At 35.1% G+C, this 18,563-nt stretch overlaps 2 protein-coding genes and 2 long non-coding RNA genes across 6 annotated transcripts; 1 reads left to right on the forward strand and 3 right to left on the reverse strand.

Annotated features, from left to right (window-relative positions):
- Nucleotides 1-1,243: 1,243 nt before the first annotated feature.
- On the reverse strand, nt 1,244-5,164 carry TPS5 (trehalose phosphatase/synthase 5). 3 transcript variants are annotated; one of them, XM_079029497.1, is made up of 5 exons: nt 5,028-5,164; nt 4,854-4,932; nt 2,314-4,361; nt 1,968-2,241; nt 1,244-1,886 (listed from the first exon to the last, which is right to left on the reverse strand). In XM_079029497.1, exons 3-5 carry the CDS (start codon nt 4,302-4,304, stop codon nt 1,563-1,565), a joined length of 2,589 nt encoding a protein of 862 aa, XP_078885623.1. In that variant the 5' UTR covers nt 4,305-4,361; nt 4,854-4,932; nt 5,028-5,164; the 3' UTR covers nt 1,244-1,562. The 3 variants fall into 3 exon arrangements, with proteins under 3 accessions (XP_078885623.1, XP_078885625.1, XP_078885624.1); XM_079029499.1 differs by having other exon boundaries at nt 4,854-4,912; nt 5,028-5,162; XM_079029498.1 differs by lacking the exon at nt 5,028-5,164 and having other exon boundaries at nt 4,854-5,007.
- Nucleotides 5,165-5,875: 711 nt separating this feature from the next.
- LOC145095095 (uncharacterized) lies at nt 5,876-7,880 on the forward strand. The gene is made up of 3 exons (XM_079033036.1): nt 5,876-7,464; nt 7,540-7,834; nt 7,876-7,880. Exons 1-3 carry the CDS (start codon nt 6,043-6,045, stop codon nt 7,878-7,880), a joined length of 1,722 nt encoding a protein of 573 aa, XP_078889162.1. The 5' UTR covers nt 5,876-6,042.
- Nucleotides 7,881-15,552: 7,672 nt separating this feature from the next.
- On the reverse strand, nt 15,553-16,066 carry LOC145094310 (uncharacterized). The gene is made up of 3 exons (XR_013703276.1): nt 15,983-16,066; nt 15,690-15,872; nt 15,553-15,601 (listed from the first exon to the last, which is right to left on the reverse strand). It is a non-coding gene; the product is annotated as an uncharacterized LOC145094310 (long non-coding RNA).
- Nucleotides 16,067-16,440: 374 nt separating this feature from the next.
- On the reverse strand, nt 16,441-17,077 carry LOC145094311 (uncharacterized). Its single transcript, XR_013703277.1, has 3 exons — nt 16,996-17,077; nt 16,761-16,904; nt 16,441-16,680 (listed from the first exon to the last, which is right to left on the reverse strand). It is a non-coding gene; the product is annotated as an uncharacterized LOC145094311 (long non-coding RNA).
- Nucleotides 17,078-18,563: the final 1,486 nt, after the last annotated feature.

Genomic DNA, 18,563 nt, shown 5'->3' on the forward strand with positions numbered 1-18,563 from the left:
CCCTTGGACCCCGTAAGGGGCGCTTTCCCGGACCATGTATTCTTGATTGCACGTTTATCAATCTGAATGTGCACCTCGCACCTCCGATCTCAGATACTAAATCGAACTCAACATGTCTTGATAATAATTATAATTATACTAAAATATGCTAATAAACTCTAAATTATATAGTGTGAAATTAATTTTGAAACTAATTAGCCTCTAAACACACTAACTTTTCATGGAATTAATCTTGAAAGTATAGTAAAACTAATCTTGAAACTAAAGCCTCTAATGCCCTAACTTTTGAATGAAATTAATTTTCAATTAAAGTCTTTTACTGTCAACTATTCATTTAATGTAATTAGAATTTATACGAATATATATATATATATATATATATATATATATATATATATATATATATACCAAAATAGTTTTGTATGTTTTTAATTACTTTGTGAATTGGTTATGTAGGTTTTTAATAATTTTGTTTTATGATTTTAACTAGTTCTTATTTATTTTAAAATTAGAAGTGGAATGGGTTAGAATGAAGGGAAAGATGAGTTTCTATGTGTACATTTAATGGAAAAGATATAAGAAAGAATAGAGAAAAAAAAAACTAATGTGAGAGTGATACGACAAATGGATTGGAAGGAAAGAAAAGATGGACATCCTCTACCCTAATACCCTAATATGTGAAGTTTCTTCACAACTCCTTTATGTTACTTTTCTTAGTGACTAAATTTGAAAATGTCTTTTGTTGATTATCCTATATTAAATTTGGTGCGGCCATACATAATATTGAAATATGGAAAGTGAATTTTTACACAATCAATAAAAAGATGGAGGAGCCATTTTGATTATCAAAACATACCTTGTTTCATCCCCTGTTGTGACAGAGGATGCATAATTGCATATCACATTTTTTGTTTAAAAACGGGTAAGCCATAGAAGAAGAAAGTAATGGTCCACATTTCCATTTATAAGAGGAAGGCCACAACTTGTACATTGAATGGCGATGGGGCATGTGGTACAGGTTCATCATAATGGCAAGGAAGCTTTTATAAAATCAATTAAATACGTATGTACATCAGATTATTTAATAAAGAAAAAAAAAATAAAAGTGAGAAAAGACAAAAAAAAATTCATTAAAAACCCTTTTCTGATTTGGGGGTAATTACTAATTATCCAAAAGATTTGAGAAATTTTTTGTATAGTCTTTGCCAATATACTCTCAATGGTTATTATTCTAGAATCAAAATATCAAACGACTAAAACAATACATAAAGCGCGTTGACCATACATATCCATAAGTTTGACTTAAATCACCAAAAGCCAACTTATTTACATCAAAGGTCCAAACTACAAACTACTCAACTACATACTCTCTCTCTCTCTCTCTCTCTCTCTCTCTCTCTCTCTCTCTCTCTCTCTCTCTATAACAATACCAATTTCACAGAAACCTTCTAAAACATAAAACCGAAACCTCTCCATCAATGGTGACCTCGGAGAAGATAATAATTATTCACAAGCAACCCGACACCCACAAACACTAACAATGGCATTTCCGTAAATTCCCCTTACTCCATGACCACTTTCTGAAAACCTTTTGTTACATTCTTTAGCAAACAATTCTCCGAAGCAGCAGCAAGGCCCTGCAACATTCTCAAAATCTCGGTTGTGTCCTCAAGAAAATATCGGGCCTTGCTGGGCTTTCGGCCCACTGTGCAAGCAAAGATCTCCGCCACCGGGGACAGAGCCGGGCCCGCAACTGCCCGTGTGATCGCCTCAAACATATCCTCATCTGACCTGTCATCCCCTATGCAAAGCACAAAATCAGGCAACATTCCTTTTTCTTTCATTGTTGTCAACAGTCTATCCACAACAAGCCCTTTGTTAATCCCCTATTCAAAAAAAAAAAAAAAAACGTAAATACATTGCTATTATTGTTTAAAAAATATATATAAAGGAAAAAGAGTACTAACTTGTGGTTTAACTTCAACAATATTTTGACCACTTTTGACTGTAACGGGTTCATTAGCAAGAACACTTTCCAAATGATCCAAAAGCTCCTTTGCTTGACACGACCCAAAATCCGGATCCGCGTATTGATAGTTCCAAACCAACCCGCTTTCTTTCGTCTCAATTGTCGACCCGTCTGTTGTTTCCGTGTACAATTTCATAACCGGGTCCGCTATCTGTTTCCAATAAAAATCCGGAACCGCAATACAAGTTTCCCATTCCGCTTGTTTATTCTCCCTACACAAACATTAAATAAATAAAATCACAAATTAAAAAAAATATATATGTTGCTATTTCTTGAATCTGTACCTCAGGAAGTAACCATGTTCAGCTGCAACACCCAAATTATCACATGAAGAAAACCATTCGGTCAAAGTAGCCCGATCTTTCCCACTAACAATAAAAACAACGTTTTTCGGGTCTTTACATAAACTATTCAACATTCCGGAAACTTCCGGACTCGGGGTGGTGCTGATTGAATTTTGAACCGTTATAGTCCCGTCATAATCCAACAAAATAGCGCGTTTTTTAGTCCGTTTGTAAGCCGAAACGATATGTTCAACCGAAAGCTTCCGGAAGTTTGGATCCAACGCGACAACCCGGAAACCCAACCCGAACCCGATCCCCCAACACCTTCTCCTCACATGATCCCTACAAGATCTTTCTAGATCTTGCCAAAAACTGCGGGCCCAATACGCCACATCATGTGTGCTGACATATCTATAATGTTTTTCATGCCTCATTTGTTTTTCGGGTTCGGCAATGATCAAAGCCATATCCATAGCCTCTGCAACCGCATCGATGTTCCATGGGTTGACCCGTATCGCGCCGCTAAGAGACGGTGAACACCCGATGAATTCGGATACAACGAGCATGCTTTTTTTCGGAATTGACGGATTTGCCCCTAGGGTTTCATCGAGCTTATCGTTCCCTTGTCGAGAGATGATGTACTCATACGGGATTAAATTCATTCCGTCTCGTACAGCTGTCACTAGGCAACATTCGGAAATGACATAATACGCGATCCGTTCGTAAAATTGAAGCGGGCTATCGATTAGAATTACGGGTTCGTATCCGGGTCGCCCAAATTTCCGGTTGATCCGTTCGCGGGTCGTATGCGTTTCCGATTGCACCTCGAGAACATCACGTCCACGCCCGCGGGCCGGGTTCGCGATTTGAACCAAAACCACCTTACCCCTCTTATCGGGATGGTGAGTCAGCAAATTCTCGAAAGCTAAAAGCTTCAAACTTATGCCTTTAAATATGTCCATGTCATCAACCCCGAGTAACACGGTTCGACCGTGAAACCGGTCGCGTAACTCGGCTACTTTCGACTCGGTTTCGGGGAGATCAAGAACATTCCGGAGTTGTTTTAAGTGAATTCCAACGGGTAAAATCTTGATGCTTATGGTTCGACCGTAGTATTCGAGCCCGATGTAGCCTCGTTTGGATTGATAAGATAGCCCGAGCATTCTACTACAACATGAAAGGAAATGACGGGCGTAATCAAAAGTATGGAATCCGATAAGATCGGAATTGAGTAGGGCCCGCAAAAGCTCGTCGCGTACCGGTAGGGTCCGGTAAATTTCAGAAGACGGAAACGGGCTATGGAGAAAAAACCCGAGTTTGACCCGATTGAATCTTTTTCTCAAAAAAGTAGGTAAAACCATTAAATGGTAGTCATGTACCCATACGAAATCGTCATCCGGGCTAATTACTTCCATAACTTTATCTGCGAAAATCTTGTTGACCGAAACATACGCTTGCCAAAGAGACCGGTCAAACCGGCCCCCGAGGTCCGGTGATAACGGGAGCATGTAGTGAAACAATGGCCATAAATGTTGCTTACAAAACCCATGGTAAAATTTGCTAAAAAGCTCCGGGGGTATAAACGCGGGGACACATTTGAAATTTTCGAGTAGATGTTGCGCCACGTCATCTTGATCTTTCGGGTCGATTTCTTCGCGGAGACAACCGATGTAGATTATTTCTACGTCTTCGTTGAGCCCGTCTTTGAGTTGTAACAGAAGGGAGTCTTCGTCCCAACTGAATGTCCAACTCCCGTTGTGGGTCTTGTGGACCCGCAGCGGGAGTTGGTTTCCGACCAGGATCATACGATCCTGGGAAACGGATGATGGGGCATCGGAACTAAAACCTTCGTCGTCTAGTTCCGATAATACCCCTGGGACGGTCGCCACACGGGAAAGTTTTTTTCCCATGTGGCGACCAAATCCGGATGATGGTAATGGGGCTTCACCGGATGCGAGTTCGAAGAGATTGGTGTAAGATCTTGACATCATAATTTAAGAAGTTGAATTAAGATCGATGATAAATTCTGGAAAGGTTCCTTTTTCGATCTGCAAAAGAATTGAGAATAGATGTATCATACGTTTGAATTTTATTAAGTAGATGTACAAATAAACCTCAAAAAAAGCTTCGTATCGAGAATCTGACATTACCAAATTTAGTATAGGCCATGAATCTTGGATGTATAAGTAAATAATTAAATGAACATTGAATGAAATTTTAAGATCCGTTTATGAAACCCCAAAAAACGAGGTTATAATTTGAGACAGTGAACTCAAACCCTAGAACATCAAGATTCAAGTGTAGGAGCAGAACTGCGGAAGGTTATTATTTTTTTTTAAAGAACTATGAATTGAAAACATGAATTTTTTTGAAGTAAAACTGAGAACCCATTTGAATGAAGAACCCTAGAACATCAAGCATATGAACAAACAGGTTATTTGCTTAGAGAAAAAAAAAAAAAAAAACTGATAAAAAGTTGAAATATACTTGTCAATCCTCAGCGAGAAATGAAATCAACTTCACGAAAAGATAGAACAAACCTGGAAAGTTGCTCAAAGTCCTGCCATTTTCAGAGAACGAAGTAAAGATTCCAAATTTGCTGCAAGAAAAAGTGGGAAGCTTGATAATGAAACAGAACCCACAAAATAATATTAGAAAATCAAAAGGAAAAGTTGATTAGATCAGTGGTAGTGATGAAAGAAGAGAAAGATTACCTTTGATTAAAAGTAGAAATGAGAACAATTTGATGAAAAATATCAAAGATTCCTCCGTTTAATATAAACAAATCGCAAAGATTCCTCACATTAACACAGTACTTTCTTTCACTATATATCCACCGATGCCTGAAGTAATTACACTATAAAATTTCAGGGTCTTTTTTTTCAGGGCTAAAAGACTCATTTTCAGACTGACATACATGTTTTACTGCATAAAGTACAACTTAGTTATGTTATTCCATTTTGTTGTATAGAAAGCTTAAGATACCTTTATGATGCTGATGCTGAGAGCGAGAGCTGAGCACTCGAAACACTTTTTTAATTTTTTAATTAATTTAAGAAATCTAAATTAATATTATATTATTTCTTCAATAAACACTTGATTTAAAAAAAGAGGGCAAGTTAATTTTACAGAATACGACATTCAACCGACAATCACAAAATTACCAATGTGTTTGTTGAATATGGGTAAATAACTTAATTTTTGGATGATTAGCAAATAACCATATTCTTCGAAACGACTTATTTCAAATTAAAAATATTAAATAGAGAAAATGATAAAAATAGCCAATTACACTAATTGCATTACAAAAATAGCCAAAAAAAATCGGGATTACATATTTAACCACCCATTTCGCAGATGAGAAGGCCCCATCTGCGAAATGGGCATCTCATCTGCGAAAGTACAAGTGCCTGAAGCACAGTTGTGCTTCAGGCACTTGTACTTTCGCAGATGAGAATTTTTTTTTTTTTTTAAATTTTTTCGGTATAAATAGGGGTAATTTCGCAGATGGAATAGGTCCCATCTGCGAAATCCTCTGATCCTATCTGCGAAATGATGAATTTTTTTTTTTTTTTTTTTTTTTTTTTTTTTTTTTTAAGGTTGACTACGAAATGAATTGGTTTGACTACGAAATGGCCTTTGCTATATAAAAATTTTTGTAGAAAAAATATCATTTTGGTTGTTATTTGGTTTGTGAAATACTCTCTATCTCTACAATTTGCTCAAAAAATGATTGAATATTTGGTTTGTCTTGTAACCGGTGGGAGATGGCAAGTTAATGGAACTAATCTGGAATACATATGTCCACAGGGAGGTATTTCTGAATTTGCTTTGATATTTTCTGAGTATATTAGTTATAGTGATTTTGTATCTATGGTAAGAAGCAAAATTGGTTTGTTAGACAAATATAGAATTAGTCTTCGTTTCCACCATCCTGAATTAAATTATTATATAGCTATAGTTGAAGACGTGGATGTTAGAATGTTGATAAATGTAATCAAATGTAGTGGAGGAAGGGCTGTGAAAGTGTTTGTGGTGGTTGATGAAGTTGAGGAGGTTAATGGGGGCGGTGAAATTGGAAACGAAGTTGTTGGTAATTTATGCAGTTTTAAAGGGAGCAACGATCCGATAGGTACTTTCAATACTCCTAGTGTACCTCAGTTTCACACTGTTGCTGAAAATGTTAATGTTAGTTATTCACCTATTCAATATGTGGATCCCGAGAATTACAAGTATGTTGGTGATGATGATGTTGGTACATATCTTAATCATGTTGGTGGTCGTTGTGATGATGTTGCCGAACAAGAAGTTAAACTTATGAATAGGCGTGTGGTAGATAAAACTAAAAAGAAAAAAAATTCAACTCAAAAAAATGAAAAAAATCATGTTTACGGGCATTATGTTGATGTTGGTGATGTATGTTTAGATATAACCGAGCTACAAAGTAATTCCGATAGAGATGAGTTGGGTGATGAAGTTAAAGCTAAGTATCCCGATAACCTTTTTTACGGTATGCCCCCTGTACCAGCATGGCCAGTTGATAATAATGAAGATATCCCAACACAGATGGTAGACATTAATCTTCAAAAGATTCAATGTGAGAGTATATTTAAAAACAAAGAACTTTTAAAGCGGTGTATTGGTAAAAAATGTCTTCGAGAAGGTTTCCAGACGAGGACAAGTAGATCCACCAAATCAAGGTATGAAGCTGTGTGTGTTTCGAAAAATTGTTCTTGGTTACTAAGAGCAAAAGCAATTAAAAATACTGATGGACTTTTCCAAGTGAATAAATTTGTTGATGTACACACATGTTCTTCAACATTGTTGCAACCTAATCATCGACAAGCAAACAAATATGTTTTGGGTGAATATGTTGCTGATGTTTTGGCTGAAGACTATAGTAGAGTTTATCGGGGAAAAGAAATTGTTAATGATATGAATGCTCAATTGAATATCAATATCTCATACCATCAGGCATGGCGTGCGAAGCAATATGCATTGTTGTCGTTAAGGGGTACGAAAGAGGATTCTTTTACCAAACTTCCGGCGTATTGTCACAACTTGGCCAAACATAATCCGGGTACTGTCACACATATTAAAACAGATGCTGATGATCGGTTTGAGTTTTTGTACGTCGCACTCGGTTGCTCGGTTAGTATTATCATGTCCTAATTTTTTTTTAATATTTATTTTGGTGTATTTGAATAGATATACAATGTATTGTAGGTACGAGCTTTTGTCAATTTTTGTAAGCCGACCCTAGTAGTAGATGGAGCTCACCTAAAGGGCGAGTTCAAAGGTACCATGCTACTTGCAGTTACTAAGGACGGACAAAATCAAATATTACCGGTTGCATATGGTATATGCAAAAATGAGTGTACTGATTCTTGGACATGGTTTTTTCAAAAACTACGTGATTGCATAGGAAATATGCAGGAGCTTACAATTATATCTGATAGGTCTCCATCTATAGCAACATCCGTTGCCAACATTTTTCCTCACGCTCATCATGGAATATGTGGTGTCCATTTGTATTTCAACATAGTATCTAGATTCGGCAAGAGTAAGACGGTTAAAGGAATTTTTTGGGAGGCGTGTAGGGCGTACACAGTTGATGCTTTTGATGCTGCCATGGATGTTATGAAAAAGACAAAAGAACCAGTATGGGAGTACTTAAAAAGTATAAATCCAGAAACCTGGTCAAGGGCACATTTTAAAGGGAACCGATACAATCTTATGTCGTCCAACAGTGCGGAGTCTATAAATGCATTATCTAGACACGCACGTAAGGTGCCAATACTTATGTTGATTGATTTTTTTCGTGCTACAATGCAACAATGGTGGTTTCAAAGACGTAACTTTGCAGGTATTACGTAAATTTGTAATATTAATGTTTTATTAGTTTCGATGTTATTGATTTTAACTTCTTCATTTTGGCTGTTTTTTTAGCGGAAGCAACAACAACCCTTACCCCTTGGGCGGATGAAGTTGTAAAAGAAAACAAGAAAAATTTTACCAAATGGGATGTTCGCATGATCTCAAATACGAAATGCGAGGTCAAAAAGGGGGCACAAAATGTGATTGTTGATTTTCAACATATGACATGTACATGTAGGCATTGGCAACTTGATGGGATACCTTGTGGTCATGTCATAAGATGTTTAACAGTGAACAATTACCAAGACTGCTCGAGGTTTGCATTAAATGCTTACTTTACCGAAACACTGAGGAAAACATATGAGGAATCAATAAACCCTCTGCCGAAGCCATCCGAATGGGAGATCCCCGATGATTTGATGATTGTTAAGCCACCTATAATGGATAAACGTCAGCCAGGCAGGCCAAGAAACACAGACCGCATTCCATCCCAAGGCGAGGGTCCAATTATAAAAGAGTGTTCTACATGTGGTCAACTAGGACACACGAGAAATAATTGTACTGGAAGGGCGTCTGGTAGCAGAGCAGGTCACATAATTTCTACTGCAGAAATGGCATATAATATTGGTGGTTCAGCGGGTTGCTCACAAACCCATAACGCTGATTTTGATATAAAACAACCTTGAAATTAAGAGTAATGACGAGTTGTTAGCTTATTATGTATTGTAATATTTTTATTAACTCTTACAAGACATTGCTATGCTTTCATATTTTAGTTAAGTTTGTTGATTATAACAATGAATGAAGCCTTTATATTATAAAATATAGTTTGCAGATTTATTTTAATAGTTACAACATGTTATTTAAAAAAAACAACAAACGATCCTTTGGCAAGCTAATCTGTTTCATGATAATATTACAACAACTTTATAACTAATTTTTAAACTCAGGGAACTGCAACGGGTACTTCTCTTTCTCCATCGTTATATAGTCATCCCTAATTCTCATTTTGTCTTCGAAACGATCCTTTTTTACCATAATGTGTATCAACTGCTCATCCTTCTCAGCAAGCCGTTTTTCAGTCGTTTTGATTGCCTTCTTACTCTTTTTTATCCAATCTTTATGCTCTTTGATTTTGTTTTTATTGAGGTCAATCCATTCTTCAGCTTGTTTGCATTCCGAACCTATATCATTAGCAAGTTGAGTGAGAAGTCGGGATGACTCTTTGTCCTCTTCTTGTTGTGCTTCAGCCTTCTTTAATTCTTCAAAATTTTCATGTGACATATATGACCCGGCTGAAGAGGGTGTAAAAAAAGGGTCTACCGAATCACAGTAGTAACAATCTACTTCGTTGCATGAGCAAATTTCGAATTTGTGTGAGGAACTCATAATAAAATCGATGTTGTATTAAACTGGAGCAATAAGTGGTATTTATACATACTAGACAGTAATGAGAAGTCCAACTTTGAAATGACTAGACAGTAATGACAAGTCACTGTAGTAACCTGCACATCCCAGTGGGTCCCTTAAGTGACAAGAGATAAATGACAGTTTGACATGACAAAACACTGCATAAAGCTGAAATTCGTAGTCCAAATATAACCATTTCGTAGTCAAAGTATTATTTCATAGTCTATTTATTTATATAAATAGATGTTTAAGATCTATAAACCAAACACCCAAATCACCTAAACGAAACGAATTCCCATTATTAGAAATGTCGTCGAATGCAGCAAGTTCTTCGAATGAATTACCTGGTTCCAATTCTGAAAGGCCATGGACGACAAACGAGGTGTTACTTCTAACACGGTGCTGGCTAAGTGTTAAGGATGGTGAACCGTTACTTGCTCCCCCGCATTGCCTAATTGGTGATGAATGGAGTCGCATCACATCTTTGTTTAACCATGAGATTGGAGAAGGGCAAAAAAGAGAAAAATCAGATGTTGTTACTAAGTGGACGGATGTAAAGGAGGAAGTGACATGGTTCAATCGAGCATGTAGTTATGCGAAACGTAACAATGTTCGTTGTCGTGACGAAGAAGAGTTCTTGGAAGTTGTTACAGAGTTTTACATCTTTGAGCATGAAGGCAGAGACTTCGAATATGAGGAAGTTTGGAAGGTTGTTAGAGATAAACAGTATTTCAAGTAGACCGCTCTAATTTGTGTTAAGAATAAGCCATGGACTTGTGTTTTACGTTAATGCTTTGTTCGTATTATGTTGTTTTTTTCATGTAATTGTTGTGATGTTTTAATGGTTCATGGAATCTTGTTACTAATGTATTCTAATATATTTTGATAACTAATGCAATGGCCATTTATTAACTCAAGTTAATCATACGAGTTTCTCACATAATAAACTAATATATATATATATATATATATATATATATATATATATATATATATATATTAACTCAACTTAATCATACGAGTTTCTCACATACTAAACTAAAATATATTTTAAACATATGAAACACATACGAATTACATACGAAATACATGAAAATAACCTAGTACTCACATAATAAAATAAAATAGATTTTAAACAAACGAAATACATACGAAATACATAAGAAATACATGAAAATAACCTAGTACATGAAAATAACCTAGTACTGAAATAATAAACTAAAATAGATTTTAAACAAACGGGATATATTTCAAAATATTCCAAGGGGCTTCAAACTGGAATTCCAACCTGTTACTTAATGACTTGTATTCCTCCTTAGCAGCTTCCAAGATGACATCCTCAGTAGCATTTAGACGGGCGTCGTCAATTTTGGTATAAAGATCGTTGAATAATAGAACTTCGGTTTTCATTTCATACCATCTTGCTAAGATGTCTAGTTCGTCACGATCGTTTCTTGTAGCCATTCGGTTTGCAGCATTGAAAATATTTGTTAGACGGCTCCAAAACATTGGATCATTCAACTTGCTTGTCTCGTACACATGAATATAAGCATGTGTAAGAACCAAGAACTCTTCATTGCTCCATGATATAGAAGTCATTTGGATTGAAACAAAGAGGGTAGAATCTAAAAAACAATATTTGAACAACTATATTGGTTAATTTAATAACGTTTTGCGTGTAACTTAGGGTCAATTTATAGTAGTTTCTACACAAAATCGCAGTTCAAACTTCTAATATGTCTGCAATTCATAGTCAAAATTAACTGACGAATGCAGTGTACTATACTTATAACACAACAGATCACTGTTCGAGTTGACAATTCATCCCCAGTTGAATGACAACACAATACATTGTTGTTTGAGTTGACAACTCATTGTACCAGGAAAGTAAGGAGTCGTTATAAATAGATTTCAATATCCGTTGTAATTGTATTATCTTACTTCCCTCCTTGCAATTATGGACTCACCACATATATGGAGGAACGTAGAGGAGGTCGCTTTGGTTCAAGCTTGGATTACAACTGTAGAGGTGGATTTTCCACCGGGTCCCCCACAAGTTCGTGCTGGATCATTTTGGTCTCGTGTCTGTCATTTGTTTCACCATTTAATGAACCGCACTCAATATCGAAGAAGAAGAGATGTCAAAGCGAAGTTTCTGAATATGAAAATGAAGGTGAAACAATTTCAACGTATTTATAACGAGTTGGATAACGAACATGCAAATACGGATGAAGACATTCTACGGCAGGTGGCTTTGGAACTATACCGCTTTCAATACGATGGTAGCGAGTTTACCCACTTAGATGCATGGAATGTTTTAAAGAATGTCCCTTATTTTTAATATGCATGTTGGTTAAGTTAATTGTTTTTCGTTATTTAAGTTGCTTTTTGTTGTATGTGTCTAGTCGTTACTATTTAATAAACGTCCATTTCTTTTAATGTATGTTGTTCCCTCAATAGCCAATATTTAGAAAGCAATAAAATAAAACCGGGGTACATAAATAACTAACACATAATACGACATAAAAAATAAACTGGGTACATGGATAACTAATACGTAACACAGCAGTAAAATAAAAACGGAGTACATAAAAAACTAATACATAATACTACATAAAACATAAATGTGCTACATGAATAACTACTGCATTGAGGGAGGTAACAGGACCACCGTTTCATTTGGTATTTCCCAATGCTCATATGATGGTATACCATTCACCAACTCAGATCCATATGCAACTCGATACACATAATTAGTGAACTTGTATTCAACCATTCTCTGAATGGACTCAGATGTACGGGTTCTTAGACATGCTATAGCGTGGCCACATGGTATACTGTTTTTTTGCCATTTACCACAACTACATACCCTTCGTTCAAGTTGTACGTTGTTGGTGGCAAAAGTGTCATGGACTTCAAATGTATCCCCATACAAACGTTTTGCATTACAATTGTAAGACTTGCTGAGACTTTTTTGAACCTTACTCTCAACGTAAGGGGTCAACCCACCAGACAACCTCCCTGTAAAATTTGATATTTTAATAAAAATAGCAGCACAATAAAAAAACAAAACATAACAATCTCCCTTACCAGCCAGTTCGGCCCGCTCAGCATACTTTGATTTTATCGACGTGGTGGTTAACTCAATTATCGTTGTTATAGGAAACTCACGTGAGGATATAATTTGCAAAATTTCAGGGACGTCAATCGATTTAACATTGTAACGTATTTTTGGGAAAAATGCTCTTGTCCATTTTGAAATCGGTATATCGTCAAGCCAGTAAATTGGACTCATAAGCAAGGTGCAGAAAGGTGGTTGCCTACATGTACTTTGCAACCTTTCGAAACACAAGTAAAAATCATTAATGCTATATGCATTGCATGACTTCCAAAACAACGATTCGACTTCCGTATTGTTATGTCCGATAGACTCACGTATCTTTCAAGCTATATCTTTAGGACAATATCCATGATAGGAATCCGGGTAGGCACTGTCAACACCAAAGTCTATGTTATCACACATGTTGCTTATGAAACCAACCTCTGTGTCCTCACCTAAACAATCTCTTAACCTCATCATGAACCATCTCCATGATTCTTCACACTGTAAGGTTCCCAAACCAAGTGCTAAGAGTAGTGGCTCATGATTTCCATCTAAAGCCACTGCGAAGTACATTGTTGTCAGAAAGCTCCCAAGAAGGGGTAAATAACCTACATATATCAGCGGTATCATGCACCTAAGGAAGGTACGAATCTACATAAAAACGAAGACATATTAGTGTTATGTAAGAACTAATCGACATAGATTACCATGAAATATTGTATAACTCAATAAAAGAAGTATGTTATACCACGCAACCTAAAGCCACAAAACAGAATTGAAAGCGGTTGTTATCGGTTTTCTTAATGGCTGTGAAGGTATTAGGATTTGTTCTTTGAAGGTTATGCAAGAAAATTGGTAGTTGAGAAAAGGTTCTTTGGCTGTGACTACTCATTTTCAATACCGATAATTGTGCTCTACAATGATCACACAAATGGAATTATAAATAGAAGATATTGTATCTCTACTGATCAAAATTCATAGTTTAACCCTTTAAATTCGTAGTTGAACATTTTGAATTCATAGTCAAACCAGTTCATTTGATAGTCAAATTTCACTGACCGACATGACAATACTACAGAATGTACTTGTCTGCATTTCATAGTTGAACTTTTATGAATTCATAGTCAAACCAGTTTATTTCATAGTCAAAAAGAATTGTCCGTAATATGATTTATTCTATAAATGGGTGTCACTCATTATGAAAAAATTTAACTGAGAAAGTAACTCCGATTTAAAAGAATAAGAAGGCTAATGGCATACTGCAATTGTGGAGGAGAACGTATCGTTAGGATTTCGGGTACAGCTAAAAACCCAGGAAGATTGTTCTACGCTTGCCCGTATTTGGTATCATGTTCTTACCGTCATTCAAATTTAAACCCTCGTGTTTACATGACACAAATTAATTTTCTTACTGTGGATATTAAATTTAACAGGGACCAAAATGCAGGTTTATCAGTTGGGTTGATGAAGAGAAGGACCAATCTTCTATGGTAATAGCTAAAGTAGCTAACTCTAATAAGCTCTTTCAATCAGAAAATAAGAAGTTAAAGATAGCGTTGGTTTGTAGTTGGGTGTTGTTCTTGGCAGTTCTTGTTTACAAGTTGTAAGCTTTTCAATATTGTTTTTATGGTTTTGAAGTTGTTAGGTCAATAAATTGTTGTATTTGTAACGTTAAAACAAATGTTGTGGTCGTTCTTATGTTTTGAATTTATTGATAAGTAATTAGTAGGTCATTAAATTGTGGTAATTGTCGTAACGTTATATTTTTTGTCATCCGTTGAGTAAACTCTAAAGATAAACTAATAATGAAATCCAACATTAATTTGTATATACATTTATATAATCCAACTACAGAGGAGCAAGACTAGACCCCCAAATAATTTTTGCCATCCGGAGACGGAACTCTAAAGCTGCGTTCTTTGGGTCAATAAGAACACGTATTGGTTGACCTAAAACCAATTGCTCCATAAACATACAAAGAAAAACACCGCAATCTCCCAAATGACTACTTTGTTGGGAACGTTTTCTTCATAAATGAATTGCATATTCAATGGAATCCTTGGGATGTTCCTCCGCGCCCAATACTTAATCTTGTCCAAATAATTTGCCACCCGACGTTCAAATTTGGAAAAGATTCCTTCAGATTGGAATTTTTCATAAGCACCTCTACCAAGACTGTCATAAATATGCACTTCCATTGACGCTAATCGTAGTTCCCCAAATAGCCAATGATTAGGGGATGAATGAATCGGCAATAAGACCTGTATAAGGATCAGAAAATAAAATTATGTTTATTTACATCACAATACAAAAACATCACAATACAAAAACATAACAAAAAACCGATATTATTTTCAATATAAACTATTAAGTTTACCGTATCAACATCCCACCAAGCAACCATGAAGTTAGGGTATGTAGCAATACCAGCCATAAACGCCCTCCAGTCCTGTCCTTCTTCCAAAGCATGAGAAACAAAAAAAATTGGAGGCATTATTGTATGTCGGTCGCTCTCAAACCGTCTCTCCATCAAAAGTCGGTACCAAATGGTTATCTGCTGCACACATGATACTTTTGTTATTGACTAAAAAACAATTAACTTTTAAAAGAATTAATTAACAATTTATTTACCGCTGACTCCAACCATCCGTCGTGTGTATGTCCAAACAATGAGCTCCAAAAATCTCTATCTAACACGAAATTAAACAAACGATGCTGCACATCGTATGAATGCAATACATAATTTTGGATGACATCCTCACCGCCTGCTACGTAAGGTTGCAGGCGCAACATGGAGAAGTCATGAGCAACACCAAAAACTGGAGGAGGAACGGGGCATGTTGATTTTGTACCAACCTTCTTTTTTGTTCTTCTTTTTTGTTTCGGTGTCGTGTGCAACTAAAAACAATATTCATATGTTTAAATGTATATCTTTCAGATAATTCACATAAACATAAAATCATCAGTTTATAAATAAAACGAATACCTCGGTGTAAGGAGTGCATAAAAATTGTGATGGTTTTCGACTCCTAGGTTTATCGGGTGTAACTTCTTTGTCATCATCATCATCATGAAAATAATCTACATTTCCCGTTATTATTAGTTCGTCTTCATCCGGCACATCATCATCAAATTTGTTCCCTGCATTGTCATTCCTCTCCTCCCACTCCTACATTAAAGATAATACTTTATACTTAATAACGAAATACACATAATTTAATAAGCAATAATATCTAAATAAACAAAATATTAATATAATATTAATGTAACTATAATAACCTCTTTAACTTCACTATAATCGTTTACATCAAACACATCATCATCAAATTTGTTCCCCGCATACTGATTACTCTCCTCCAACACCTACATTAAAAATATAACTTTTTACTTAATAACGAAAGACACTTTATTAAAAAGTAATTATTAAAATCGTAAAGGTAACATCTATAACAACCTTGTCGTCTTGAGTATCACCAAAAACATTTTGAGTTGTATTGTTTTTATTCATCACTTCATCTTGCACAACCTATATTTTCAAATATAAAATATGAACACAGGTATTCATATATGTTAATAAAATTTAATAAATAATGTAGCGTGTAACTAACCTGTTCATCATAATTTCTTTGTGACACTGTCGTATCATCAAAAAAAATGTCGTTCCAAAATTGGTCATTATTCACTTCTTCAACAAAAACCTCTGTAGGTTGTCGGTTCATAAACACATGTTGCTCCAGTGCATGTACCCGTTTCAACAACTCGTCTAGCTTGTGTTTCCCACTGCCCCGACCTCTACCATGAGAGCGACCACTGGACGACATACTAGACGAAGATTCGTCTTGTCTCCTAAAATGGTCTCGTACTGGGGATGGAACTGCTTTCCCTTCACCATATACATACTCTTGAAATGACATATAATAAAAAGATGTCATCTCACCATCACCCGGTAACATGTTTTGTCTTGGTGGTAGCCCCTCCTAAAAAATTAAACATATTAAAAATGCATATAAAACTATAATAATCAACTTTATTAATAATAAACGAAATATTTTTAAACCTGCATCTTTGACCAAATCTTGTTCACGTCAACCCATTTCAATTTTTTTGTTCCGCTCCATCTTTTCATCCGAGGCAAGTCTTTATTTTTTCTCAATGCAAATCCACATGCACGAACAGCCGGAATCATCTCATATATCCATATCTACAATTTTGTACAATAACAGTAATAAAAGTTAAAATTAAAATAAAAAAGATAACAATAAAACAATATAAATATAAGAAAATTTTTATACCCTAATTGGAGCCGTAAATCCTGAGACGGAATACTTTAAAGTTTGACCACGCTGAGGAAGTGATAAATAATGATGTATCTTACTCCACATATCCTCAAGGTCAACATAAGTAAAATCCCATAGATAGCTACCCCAAGCGAAACTAACAAAACAAAAAAAACAAAATTCATTATTATATAAATTATAACTTTAATAAAATAGAACTTTTAACGTAAAGAAAATATACCTATTCCAGAGATCCAAATTCTCAGCCAAAAAAAACCAATCTTGTGGCACCCGATCGTTAACTTCTTTGCCCAAAAAACCTTCACACAAAATGTATATCAAACATACTCTAACTGCATCAAGGTCGTCAAGTGCTAGGAATGTTTGATTTAAAATTAAACTTTTCAGGTCGCCGATTTTCACCGAACTATTAGTATGGTCCGGAAATAGCCGTTCACGCAGTAAACATCTTTTTTTACTGCTTATTAATTTTTCCGACCCTTTTCTCCCAATGTTTTTTGGATACTCCCCAAAATTGAAGCCGGTAATCAAACAAAACTCTTCCGGCCCATAAACCATTTTGGTATTGCCTACTCGAAAATATAAACGTTTTATTCCATCTGGAGATAAAACAGGGTCCGACCGGATCTGATGAAGGAACATTTTATGAAACAATAAAGCGTCCCCTTGTAAACGAGGGACATCAATAAAATAGCCAAAGACGGTATTTCTGAAAATAGCACGTCGGGCATCATCTAAAACTTCAAAGACTTCCCATATGTTACCGCCAGAGCCTTTTAGGTTCACAAATGCTTTCGTATTCATTAAACTAAAATCATGCTGCAAAAAAAAAACACAAAAACAAATTAGATAACTAAAAAATATACTTTTTTTTTAAATATATTACGAACTGCAAATACTTTCTTAATTACTAATATATATATTTCCGATAAAAAACAATAACATACACATATATAAACAATTTTCCAAGTTATACAACAAATATATTTACGATAGATCACAATATCATACATAATTATATAAATATTTTCAACTTAAACAAATTTTCAACTTAAACGACAAATATATAAACAATTTTTATCTTTCTAATTAAAACTAACATTATATAACCATAACCATATAAACAAAAAAATTTAAAAATAAAACGACAACCAAACTAACAATTTTGCAAGTTATACGACTACTTTATACAAATTTTTCAACTTATACGACAAATAAAAACAATTTCTAACAATATATATACGACAAATTTTCAACTTATAAATGTTATACGACAAATATATATACAGTTTATATAAACAATTATAGGATAAAAATTTACAAGATTTCAGGTTATACAACAACTAAAAAAACTACAAAAATAACAAATTGTAAACATTATCCACGCAGTCTCTACTTGTCTCTACTTGCATTTAAACTTCAAGTATACTAAAAATATACTAAAACTATCAACCACAACAAAATTACCCTTTTTTTAACACTAAATAATACAACAATTGATAAAAAAAAATAACTTTAAACATTAAAAGAGTTAAAATCTAACCATATTTGCGGGATTGTTG

This window comes from Lactuca serriola, chromosome 3 (assembly GCF_051521515.1).
Source record: "Lactuca serriola cultivar US96UC23 chromosome 3, Lser_US96UC23_V15, whole genome shotgun sequence".
Classification (NCBI taxonomy): Eukaryota; Viridiplantae; Streptophyta; class Magnoliopsida; order Asterales; family Asteraceae; genus Lactuca; species Lactuca serriola.

Excerpts from the sequence above, each read along its gene's own strand:
- LOC145095095 (XM_079033036.1), top strand. The coding sequence starts at position 6,043 with ATGATTGAATATTTGGTTTGTCTTGTAACCGGTGGGAGATGGCAAGTT. Across the intron at positions 7,465-7,539 it reads ACGTCGCACTCGGTTGCTCG|GTACGAGCTTTTGTCAATTT; the intron begins GTTAGTATTATC and ends AATGTATTGTAG.
- TPS5 (XM_079029497.1), bottom strand. The coding sequence starts at position 4,304 with ATGATGTCAAGATCTTACACCAATCTCTTCGAACTCGCATCCGGTGAA. Across the intron at positions 2,242-2,313 it reads GAACATGGTTACTTCCTGAG|GGAGAATAAACAAGCGGAAT; the intron begins GTACAGATTCAA and ends ATGTTTGTGTAG. Across the intron at positions 1,887-1,967 it reads TTGTTGAAGTTAAACCACAA|GGGATTAACAAAGGGCTTGT; the intron begins GTTAGTACTCTT and ends TTTTTTGAATAG.